General features: G+C 37.9%; 1 protein-coding gene and 1 long non-coding RNA gene across 2 annotated transcripts in view; both read right to left on the bottom strand.

The window, feature by feature from the left end:
- LOC115918503 overlaps positions 1 to 12,554 on the bottom strand; it is a 64,335-nt gene that overhangs the window by 33,145 nt on the left and 18,636 nt on the right. The window contains exon 2 of the mRNA XM_030980886.1: positions 4,351 to 4,446. Coding sequence (XP_030836746.1) covers positions 4,351 to 4,446 — 96 coding nt within the window. The remainder of the gene's footprint in view (positions 1 to 4,350; positions 4,447 to 12,554) is intronic.
- On the bottom strand, positions 10,708 to 12,305 carry LOC115922277. The gene is made up of 2 exons (XR_004063402.1): positions 11,919 to 12,305; positions 10,708 to 11,182 (listed from the first exon to the last, which is right to left on the bottom strand). It is a non-coding gene; the product is annotated as an uncharacterized LOC115922277 (long non-coding RNA).

Consider the following 12,554-nt stretch of genomic DNA (forward strand, 5'->3'; position numbering starts at 1 on the left):
TTCTTCATCAGTTGAAGAAGAAGACAGTCTTGACATACCTCTGTTCGTGCAGGTGTCAGTACCAACCGATCATCAATTTATTCTGCATCACGCCAGACTATAAATACTTTGGAATGGCATGATGATGATGTTTGTATACCAAGGACACGTGATGAAGATGGGTTTTAAATGTATACGTAGATGTCTCCGGAAATCATTAAGCGCTGTCTCGAATCCAAAGAATTTTTAGTATATCCGCAAACAACAATTACCACCAATTGACAAGCACGGCCTTTACCATAGATTCAATATCCATCATAGGTGCATTCCTGACATATACAATCACGTCAAGTTACATGAAGTTTCATACAGCTCAATAAGAGCTACTCATGAATATGCAAATGAGCTTGTAAACGATGCAACTTGGTCACCTTAAAAAGTCTTCGCGTCATTCTGGGACAGAACGCATGCGTGTTTCCCTACTGATTTTTTTATTTTTATTTAAAGATTAATAGAAATATTAAATCAGAGCTTGCCGTTTGAAGTTTGATCTTTAATTTATGAGAGTGTCGAGGAAGAGATTACCTGTTAACCAGTGGCAGTGGCAACGGCTAAATATAATTATAATTGTTAACAATAAATATGGCAGAACATGAACTGCATTGTACCAAACGTCAATCAATTCCGATTCATGTGATCTGACGTTACGGAAATGATTATGTTCTTATATGTTCTTACATGTGATTTTTGTTGTTGCTTGGTCTAAATGCCCTCCGGCGTAGTCGAATGTAAAACATGTTTTCTTTCTTAAAAGCTAATTAATTGCCGGCGTCCCGTTAATGCTCACGAAATCTACCTTTGTTACCAGAACAATGATTTTTCTGGCTGAACGGAATCCTTTCTTGGATATAACCAAAGCTAGATTCTGGGTAAATTTTCGGGGACAGGGAATCGTTTAAGTTGCGCCATCTGGTGTCCAGGTGACAGAGTTATTGTCAGACGTGATATACCTGTACAACCAAACTAGGGTCAACACATCGGGGGTTTGAAATTGGATACGAAGGACAAAAAAGAACCCTCAAATTCAGGTCTTATCGAAAGCGATTTTGTGAGTTATCAATTATTGCGATTCGTTTGGGATTTCATGAAACTCGCTCCTTTATCTGATAGCTTATGGTTTATGTTGATCAATGATTACATTGTGCTTTTTTGACGATATTTTTTCTCCATATCATTTCTTTTTTTCTGTTAAGAATCCAAAATAGTTTTTTCTCTTTTATCGTTTAAGCGTTACACCAACCCCGTCCTTTGTTTACAAAATGAAAACTCAAGCTTTTCTCGTCACTATATTGAAAAATGAGTGTATAAATATTCAGATATTTATCTTTATAAATGCCGATTTTGTCCTTTAAGCTCCTGTACATAACCGATGATTCGGTCCTTACAGTCTTGACAGCAAGCCTGCTGGGCATCTTGTTTTAGGATACACACTGATTTCCGTGCTGAGCTTACATCTTTCATTCACGAGGAAATCATACTGGGCCAATTTGATCTCATCTCAAACCTCGAAAGTGGGGGACAAGCATTACAAGAATTAGGTATTCCTCTGAACTTACGAACCTTAGTTAAGTGGTCTCTCCTTGGGCTGTATGTTTTTGATGTACACTTCTATTATTGATATGATGTAGCGAGAGGATTCACGGTCTCGCGTTTTCGATGTCTCGATCTTGGACTAGTACTGGACCGAGACTTCATTACAGTGAGGAACACGTATATAGATGTATGGTATTCCTCTAAAGTAACGACCTTTGCAGCATTTCCATCTCCAAAATGTTTTTTTGTTCGATGTATATATTCATTCGTAATGTAGCCAGGCCAGTTCCTATTTTTTTTTTAAATATTTGTATTCATCTTAGTCCTGGTCTAGACTAAGAGACCTAATGCTAAATGGATGTAATAAACACTCTTCTTCCCGGTGTGATATCGGGTTCCTAGGTCTCGTTGCTACATGTAGATAGGTGTGAGCATGTCTTAGCACCCCCACCCCAATATTAATGTGAAACAGCTCTAATTTTTCTTAATTGTATAGTAAACTGGAACTCCGTTTAACCATATTGTGATACCATGTTTATAATGTTCTTTCTTACTACATGTATTTAAATAAATTTTTGTTAAGGTGTCCATGTAAAACTTGAATAAGTTTTTCCTACTGTTTGAAAGGTGTTGACATTTAGCACCGTTCACACAGCTCTCTAAAATTCACGACGAATGTGTTCCTATATACATCGCCAATGTGTTATAACAATCTTTGAAACATCCACTGTCATTCCCTGGACTCAAAATCACCTATCACATCTACCAGTCCACATTTCTGCCCTCATCTTTAAAGATAAACTTGAGTTCTGGTAATGCGATTGCATTGTGAAAGAAAAGGTGTGGAATGGATCAGAAAAGTTGATCATATAGCATGTAAGTAATGGTGTGTAATGCAAGGTTCTAGAGTCATCAAAATCATCATAAATTTGGCAGAGTCTTGGTAAAGTAACAATCACTTACACAGATAGATGTATATGGGACAACACACGTGGTGTCGGGGCTAGTACTACCCTGATTTCCTTATCTTTCTATGCTCATTACTCAGCCAGTATACATTTTCTTCCAAAATTATTTGACACATGACATTTATTTGTAATCTTGAACATTCAGTGTAAGTTTCGTTAGATTCTGTGAGAATTCATTTTCTTTTTGTTACCATAACTCAAGTTTATCTTTAACGTCTCCCAGGAAGAGGATACCTTCTTAATGACTGAATGTTCTATCGGGAATCACGTTGTCCTTCTACAGTGACAACTCGATGATGATCCTGACCCCCACTTAGACTACTCAAATTCATCGCATCGCTGTACGTAAGTAATTGCCTTTTTTCTATGGTATGAATGTCGTATAGCAGAACGTGTATTATGGCGAAAAGCATCATTTCGAAAGAAAGCTCGAGAAAGAATCAGGGTCCTCTTCCTCTTCTCGTTTGAACGCCGTATACGTATACCAAAACTGTATAACTGGACGTGACTGGTCATGAGCTCGCACTCATGACTTCTTCAAAACTTGTTTCTTTAAACGACGATCCTATATTATATACGATGTTGTTGCCCCTCCCTCCTTTTTTTCTCGTATACAATTATTCTTTATACGACGTTTACACCTCTTTTCGTATACGGTTCTTCTTTATACGACGTTCCCTTATACGATGTTGTTCGCCGTTTTTTTCGTTATGCAATAATTGTTTAAACGACGTTTAAACTCCTTTCGGTATATGATTCTTTATACGATGTTCCTTCTTCAAATGTTGTTCGAGCCCTTTTTTTCTTCGTTATACGACGTTTACATCCCTTTCGGTATACGATGATTCTTTATACGACGTTTACACCCCTTTCTGTATACGAGTTCGTATACATATTCTGTAGTCTGAACACGTTAATAGAGGTCATCAAAATCTCATAGGGATGAGAGAGAATCGTGACTAATAAATTATTTCGTCAAATCAGAAGAGATCACAGATTGAGATGGCAGGCTCAGGAAATGTATGTTTCCCTCGTTACGATAAAACATCCAGATATTCAAACTGCCACTTCTTCTTCTCTTGGTAGTTACCGTGGTTACAGGAATATTGGTTACAGATGAGGCGGACATTTTACTTAGCACCCGATGTTGTAAATAGATTTCCTTTACAAAAAATGTTTTGGTGATCATTGAGCGAATTGGGTCTTACAAGTACAGTGTTTAGTTGAGATTAAACTGATATACATGCTAAACTAGTGTTGACAAATTGTGTATCTCAAAGCATACACAGATATTCAATGTTTTCAGTTAAATTATAGTGATTTAGCGATCAAAATATAATTCCCACCTGAAAAAACAGATAATACGGACACTGTTTTGGAGGTGGGCGGTTTTAACGAATGAAAGAAAACAAATTAAAACGATTAAAAAATGAATTATGACGTAATTTAATGAAGATAATTATGATGATTTAGAAACAGGGCAAATGTAGTGACAACGGGTCTCACTGGCCTATTGAATATAATAGATAATATAGAAATCTAATGAAAATTCTGAAGAAATTAAACAGAAAGCACGATCATAAAGACTTCTGGGAAAATCAACAACGGGCAATTAGAATCAACTCTTGAGTCGTAAAAAGACTTGAAAAATGTGCGAACATGCCAATTACATGTACACATGACATAATTAGAACATGATTTCGAATGGCAATTGAAAGTTTCTTACGTCCATTTCTCGAAAACCTTTGTGATCTTGTCATAAATTTTTAAAAAATGGAAAATGAAATGAAAGAAAATGGTGGGTGCTTACCTGCTTCACAATATTCTCCTAACCATCCTGGATGACATTTACAGCGGTTATATGATACACAAGTTCCATGTTTTCCGCAAGATCTCTCACATATAGCTGTAAGGAATAACAACAAACAAACAAATAATTATTATTTGTGTACAAACATTTCGTCCAAATTCTCTAACTCAGTCAAGGTAGGTAAACATGACATACATGTATTGCTGCTAAAGATTGTTCAAACTTTATATTTAAAAAAGGAACTTCGTTATGATAAGAATATTTTACATTAATTTTAGTGAGGACACACAAAATTGTAGGTCCAATTATTTTCCCGGGAGGGGGACCACTTGCCCCTGTGCCCCGTGGACTTGTCTTGGGAAAATACATAATTTGTCTTCCATGTTTAACCTGTTAGAAACCTGGAATACAAGTCTTATTTGGTGGTGATTACACATTATTAAAATAGAAAATGGGATGATCTGGTTTAGCTTAACCGCGCAATATTCACCTGCTAGATAGAAATGAAACACGAAAGAAATTGATGGGAGGCAAAATGGTCTTAACACAGAAAAAGACATCTTGGGCGGATTCTTCCTTAAACCTTAAAAGTGGTTTAAGAGAAACTTGCTACGAAAAGCTTCCTATTTACTTAATAAATATTATATTATCTTCGGGTATGTCACAACTTCAATCATGAATTTACTTTTTGAAATCGTCAATGATTACATGAGTCTAGTCATTCATCTTTCTGAAATACAGAAATACATTAAATCAAAGTAGAATAGGAAAGGGGGAACAAGAGCAGGCAATTAGTTACATCGATGAAAGTCTTTTTTTTTTGCTTGATTTACCTACAAAAGAAACCCAGAAATGTTACTTGTAACCCTGGATGACGCCATGTACAAGACCTGGACAAATCTAAAACAGAGAGACGTCAGAGCCTAAATTGGGCAAATAGCTTGTAACTGGCTTCCGGCAATACCAATTGAACATAATCGTACTACAGTTCTTTATCCGCATTTCAACGGGTGTGATTACCAGGTTACTACAGCTTTAAACGCCAGTGGATGATTTTTTTTTTCAAAGACCGTGAGAATTACAAAGAATTATCTTCTTAATCCGAGCACATACCAACTTGAACCTCGACATTCATTTTGCGACCGTTATACTCTCCAGAAAAGACGCAAAACAGAGCCCCCGTATTACGCGTCAAAAGTTGTTCCGATTGAACAACTCAATATTGGCACGCCTTAGGGCGCAATTAAAACGATTCATAAATCATAACTTTGAGCTATCAAGAACTAAATCAAGCGACGATAGGGTGTGACATTGGGATACAGAATGGGAATAGTGTCACACAATCTTGTTGAAACGAAACATAGTTTCTGGTAATATTCTGTAGCCCGCAGCATATATATTTAGCTACATGTACGTGTTGGTTTTTCTAATTATTTCGAGAATATTGGATTCATTATGCAGGATTAGCAATTTGGGTTAGACCATTGATCTTTAAAAGTAGGTTGATCAGAAGAACAGCATAGAGAAAAGCTATAATGATTGTACGATATCTTTTGAAAAGCCAAAGGCCAAGAATAATATTAGTCGAGTTATTGGCTGTAAATTGCCCCGATTTGCTTTTAGTTGTATAGTTGTTAGCTATTTGTTGATTGGTAACCTGTTTTGCTTTTTGTTTTGTTTTGTTTGATTGTTTTGTTTTTGTCTCTATCATTTGGTTGTCTGTTCGTTTGTTTTTACTCAGATGTACACGTTCTACTCATTCAAAGGTTGAACACATTACGTTTTCAAAGATACAAACTTCTGTACCCCTAAGGTATAAGTGCATTTTATTCACTACAAATCACCTGACCAGCGGCAATGCTCTTTTGACTTTTAATGTACTGTTAAACGTGTGCTCCCGCTTGACTGGTAATTGTTTTATACCACTTTCATGCCAATTTCATTCGGAATCGAGGATTTAAATGCAAACAAGAGAACAAACCAGCAGCTTTCTTCTTTCAGGTGTGCAAATGGAGGAGTTCAAAAGCACAGAGTACTCTTTTCTTTCCCTCTTTCATTCTCTCTCTCTCTCTCTCTCTCTCTCTCTCTCTCTCCCTCTCTCTCTCCCCCTGTGAAGACATTCGCCGTTCATTGGCTTTTTCGGCGTCACAAACTTTCACAGGCGGAATTAAAGAGCAATGAAGGAAAAACAACGAACAAACCACACGACTTCCAATCGTCTTGAAAATGACATGTGCGTAGAATATGCTAGTCTCCGTCGAGGCGTTAAATACCATTCTGCTTTGCTTGTCGTAAGCGTTGGAAATCGCTCGAATTGCGCCCCGAGGAGGTGGTGTAACAGATACCGTCTAAATTGCTTTTCTTCCGCCTGTCTGTCAGTCTTCAGGCTATTAAATGGGCGAGTTCCTCTCGCATATTATGAACCGAGCCACATTTAAAGGGAATATTTAATATTCAGAGGCTCTGATGACGATTGTAAACGTTTGGTACATCGAGATTACGAATGCAAAACACATACCTGGAAAAATATCTCACTACTGGAATGTTATATGAGAATTTTCGCACTTTTCTCTCTTCTCGTTATTCCGAAAATGAAGAAACACAGAAAAATGTATGTATTTTGATAGTTAACGACAGTCTCTGTTCCTGAAGCCTTTAGCAGTATTTTAGATTCATGCACGATCAATTTTATTTCTTACTTTAAGCAAAATACAGTAAGAGAGTACTTTTTAGGTGTTCGGTGAAAGTTTGAACCATCTACAGAAAGCCTCCGACTACAATGAACATTGGAATAAGCCCGGGGTCTTCTTTGTTTCATATGTTCTTTACTAAATATATTTTGAACGCCAGGAATTATTCAAAACCAATATTTCAAATTTGAAATCACACTTTACAAAATCAGATCATTTTAATTGCGCTTCCACAATACTTGCATGATTTCTTGGGAATATATCTATAAAGAAATAGGTAAATCAATATTATATATTTGACAGAAAAAGTTGAAGAAAAAAGTTGACATTAACCCCTTTTCGAAAACATTTCATATAAAAGCCTAATTTGATAGTGAGGTGTTTCATCAAACGTTGTTTGTTTTTCTCAACAAAATTTGCATGACGATTAAAATATTTCTCTTTTTGTCTTCATTTTCGTGAATATATAGATAATATCTTGGGATTTTGTCTTTGTTGTAATTCGTTGTTGTCTTGGTTTTTTAGTTAGGCTTACTTCATATCTACTGTAGAGGTAATAATTGAGCAATTGAGCAATCGTCTTTCATTTTGTATTCATATCACTTATTTTTGCGTTGCAGTAGCACTGCTAGTAGGTTGTAACCAATTTGAGACTCAGTATCTTACGGTACAGATCTACAAAGTAAAGGGATATTGACATGGGACAGTAGCCTCGGGAGAATTATAGTTTTTGGCAGTGACATTATCAGAGGGAAGTCATCACTTTTTTTACCGAGGTTGAGAGGCGTGTCATGGTTCTAAAGATCAACATTTTACTAACCACTGTAAGAAGTTCCCCAGTGAACAAATAAACGTCATGATTAAAGCTGACCTTAAGAAGAGAGCCAGAGTTGGCCCTCCTCCGTTGGGAAGGAGCCAGTGTGAGTATTTGTTCGGAAAGGGGGGATGTTTACAAATGCTGACATGTTTTAAAAAGAAAGTTCTCTCCCATGTGTTTAATGCCTTTCTTGAATGACTTTAAAATATCTGCAATAAAAGGCCATTACTTTTAGGAGGGCATGTTTAGTAAACAATAGGGGAGGTAATACCCCCCCCCCCCCCCCCCCCCTCCCCTTAACGCCGTGTATACTCCACACTGCTTTAACTCCGACATCGAAAGGTGGTGTCCTTATTTTGCCAGCCCCCACCCAGCGGGGCATGAATATTCATCTGTGGACTATGTGTCGCTACTAAATTGAAAAATTAAGTTAACATGGTAAACGAGCTTTTGTCATAATAACAGGCTGAAATCGGGTGTCAAGCGTGACCTCTTTTACAGATTCCCACTAATATAAATCGCATACAAGATACTTGCATGAGATTATCAATGACAGTGACGATTTGTCACGAACACATAGACATTCGTTTAGTGTCGTATGCAGACTTCAACAAAAAATATTATTGAGAAATGTAAATGTTGGTAGAGGATGCGGAAGCGTCGGCATGTTGTGTAATCGCGTATCAAGTTTATACCATGACATGTTTTCTTCTACAGACATTTTCGTGGCTCAAGGTTCTAAACATCCTAATAGACATAGGGCGTGTTTATGCATCACTTTTTCTGGCCAGAATCAGGCATCTGTTACGCGGTTAGTTTAAAACACGGTTGCGTCCATGCTCACTTTTGTAGAATCACCGAAAAACGGCGATCACGATCGCCGATCGTAAAATCACAAAAAGATGCGTTTACAATTTGTAAACGCGTTTCAATGGGGTCAACGCACTGACCTCTAGTGGGTCTACGTAGCATGCACAGTGAAGGTTTGCGAATCCAGCTGGAAGACCAATTAAGGCCACACAGGGAGAATTGCCTGGAGGAGCCTGAGAAGTGAGCATAAACAGTACACAGTGCCTTCAAAAATAAAGCATAAACACGCCCAATGTTGAGTACACATAGGGCGCGTTCATGCTTGATTTTGACGGCCAGAATCAGGCATCTGTTACGCGTTTAGTTTAAAACACGGTTGCGTCTTAGCTCACTTTTGTAGAATCACCGAAAAACGGCGATCACGATCGCCGATCGTAAACTCACAAAAAGATGCGTTTACAATTTGTAAACGCGTTTAAATGGGGTCAACGCACTGACCTCTAGTGGGTCTACGTAGCATGCACAGTGAAGGTTTGCGAATCCAGCTGGAAGACCAATTAAGGCCACACACTGAGAATTGCCTGGGGGAGCCAGAGAAGTAAGCATGAACAGTGCATCGTGGAACTGCGATCACGATGAGCGTTTACGATGAGCGTTTCAGATCGCTCATTCTGCCTTCAAAATTTAAGCATGAACGCAGCCATAGTCCTCCCGGTAAGTTGTCTTGACACCAATGTAGATCTCTACCCATAAAACAAATGCAATGTGCAGTATATAGAAAAGGAAGAAGGAAGTCATGTCGTTACTAGCAAAGTGATTTTAAATTTGGCCGCCGCCTCCTACTCTTTTACGACCACGAGTGTTCCTTGTTAGTAATGTTTATCCACTAACGTGTGCAGCTTAAAACCTCGGTTTTGCTCTGACGAAAAAAACATCGCGCCAAAATAAATGAGGTGAAATGTTTGCCAAAATTTATTTTCCCCTTAAGAATTTGTAAAATTAGACTTCTTGCTTGTTAAGGCATTTCATCTTTCTTTGGTTAAGTTAACAAGAGAAACGTTTTCATTATGCTTATAGAACTTGTTTCCTTGTTCAAGATTTGAATTTCATCCTTGGTTTTGAAAATGGAACTGCAATTCGCGCGAAACAGGCTTCATAAAGAGATGGTTGAGTTTTTAATTAATGTATGGTCTACCTCACCGGACTTTGGATCACAATGGTTCGCGGTTCGAGTCCCACCGCGGCACTGATGTCATTCTGAATAATTATATCAGTTTGAAAGAATGTCCCATATGCTAAGAATTGATCTTCAAATACCCTCGTAATAATTCGAAATACAACGTGAAAAGCTGAAAAGTTTGGATCATTAACCTTTCAGGTTTCTGAATGCATAGATCGGCTATTCGGATCTGCAAAATGTGAACAATTATTTACCAAGACCTTGTTCGAAACTAGATGTTGTACTGACACCAACCGGCCGGGACAACTAGCTCGCTTTTCCTATCTTGTGCTCGTTACTCATCTATCATAAAAAGAAGATTGTTAATAATTTCGTTTGTCAGATGTAGTTCCATTGAAGTTCTGAACATTCGCTGTGAATTTCATTTGAAACCGTGACACTTATTACCAGCAACGACCATTACTCAAGAATGCCTTTAAACCAGTGATGATGTTCTTTGAGAGAAACCTCTTGACTCCTTACAGCTGGCGCCGGAGGCTAGTCTATAAAATAGGATAATTTCATCTACACGGATATCCCGAGATGATGCTATCGGGGTAAGGGGGGACATAGTCGTACCTCAGTCACACCGCCAACCGACTCTAAACCGACTCAAAACCGACCGATTCGTTTGCCATAAATGATAGTAAATATGCCATTCTTGTTCAGCGCATAATGTCTCTATGCGTTTCCAAACGACTTCGGAAAGTATTTCCCTGGCTTTAGCTCCAGCAATAAATCATACCAGGTACCCACAGACTACTACACCTGGATCGAGTAATTGTCAAGATATACAAAATAGCCACAACGACTCTCATAAATGAGTTTTACAGACTTTTATTTGACAACTACACCAACATCTAAATTCATAGACATCTGCTGTTACAGAAATATTACATATACGTACGGTCATTTAATTACTCCAATACCCAAAAGTGTAATTCGTACAAGTTAACTTCCCAGTTTTTAAAGTGTCCGAAATTAAGACAATTGTCCGAAATAAGGCGAAAGCCTTTTGCTTGGTATTTGCTATATCAAAAGATCAAATACCGACATGGTTCCTACGAAGATTCGATGCTTGAAGACTTGTGAAGGTTGCTGTCCCGTAATCGCTTGTTACGGCAATCGGTCACGTGCTTCAAGATCCCGGATATACTGACTCGGCGATTCTCGGATGCTAATTCGACGATTCGATGCTTGGATGCTAATTCGACGATTCGATGCTTGGATGCTATTTCGATGACGCTCAGCGTGCTACTAGTTAGTAGTGAAGAACGTTCTTGTCCGCTCTTACGGCTATAAATGAAATTATCAATATATCCTTCAAAATACATGATATTTAATTTCTACGGTTTCAACACTTATTTCTAATACTCATTTTCGAATAAAGCAAACGATGAAATAATAAAGGTTATTTCACCAGACTTTCTTTATCCGGTTATAACAAAACCAACATGGTTTCCTTCCACTACACTTTCATTTCATTATTAACTAGGGTCACCAATCTAACTGACCCGGGCAAAAATAGATTTAATTGCTATATCAGAAGATCCAAAACCGACATGGTTTCTACGAGGAATAGATCCCTGGAGACTTGTGTCGGAAGGATGATGACCCACAAACTTAATCAATCATTATAAGAATTTCGTTATGTCAATAAAAATTCGTTAGAGAAATTGAGTCATTTCTAGCACAATAATTTCAATAATAACTTGTTTCTCATCATTACTACTAGGTTGTACTGCGTTAATTCATTAACACAAAATAAAATGTTCTTTTACATATAATTTCAAAATGTATGCATGAAGCGTTAAAGCATTTATATCAATAAACGTATATAATTATCCCTATCGAACGACGCTCAGGAGAACGATAGTTCATGACCGGCTCTTTCGTCACGTGTTCGTGAATAATTACTTTTGATACACATACGAGCTAATTTGCTCTAACGTGGTGCTTCTTGCACACTGTAAATATGTAAATTATCTGAATCTCATTATCACACATACGTTATGTATAGAAAGCTACTTACAGTTATGTTGACAAAATTGTGCCAATGGCAGGAAAATCGAGGTTCTGGGCTACATGGAGGATACCTCTCGTACCGGTGTCGCCTGAGGAAAAGGACTGCTTGCGCCGAATACAAAATCAAGGCTCTGGTAGCAACTTCCACAACACACATAAGGGTACATGTTCAAGACCTCTCACACGTCCAGCTCCAACCTCGTCTTCTAGTCAACTGCACTGATTTAAGTCCACACGTACACACCTTTAAGCATTCTCGGCACCACACCCTAATTTGCATATATTCAGACAAGCGAAATATTTTCTATCACTAACGCCCTCTAATGTCTAGATGACCTTGAAAATAGGAAAACAAATAAAATAAGAACAAATTTCCCATTTTACTCTGACAATTTACCCCCCTTTTCAGAAAATATTTTGGGACTCTAACATTAACCAACTCAAAATGTGTACTTCTACATTCCCTTTATATTCAGCAAATACGACTCATATAATCTGCTCCTACGTTTTCTTTACCCTTTATCGCTTGTACGCGATATCTGTAAGACTGTAAGGCAAGCGCCCATCTGAGCACACGTCCGTTCGCGAGCTTCCCTCGACGAAGAGCGCGAAGAGGTTCGTGGTCAACCTCGAGTACGAATTC

This window comes from Strongylocentrotus purpuratus, unplaced genomic scaffold (genome assembly GCF_000002235.5).
Source record: "Strongylocentrotus purpuratus isolate Spur 01 unplaced genomic scaffold, Spur_5.0 spur5_scaffold_11, whole genome shotgun sequence".
NCBI classification, from domain to species: domain Eukaryota; kingdom Metazoa; phylum Echinodermata; class Echinoidea; order Camarodonta; family Strongylocentrotidae; genus Strongylocentrotus; species Strongylocentrotus purpuratus.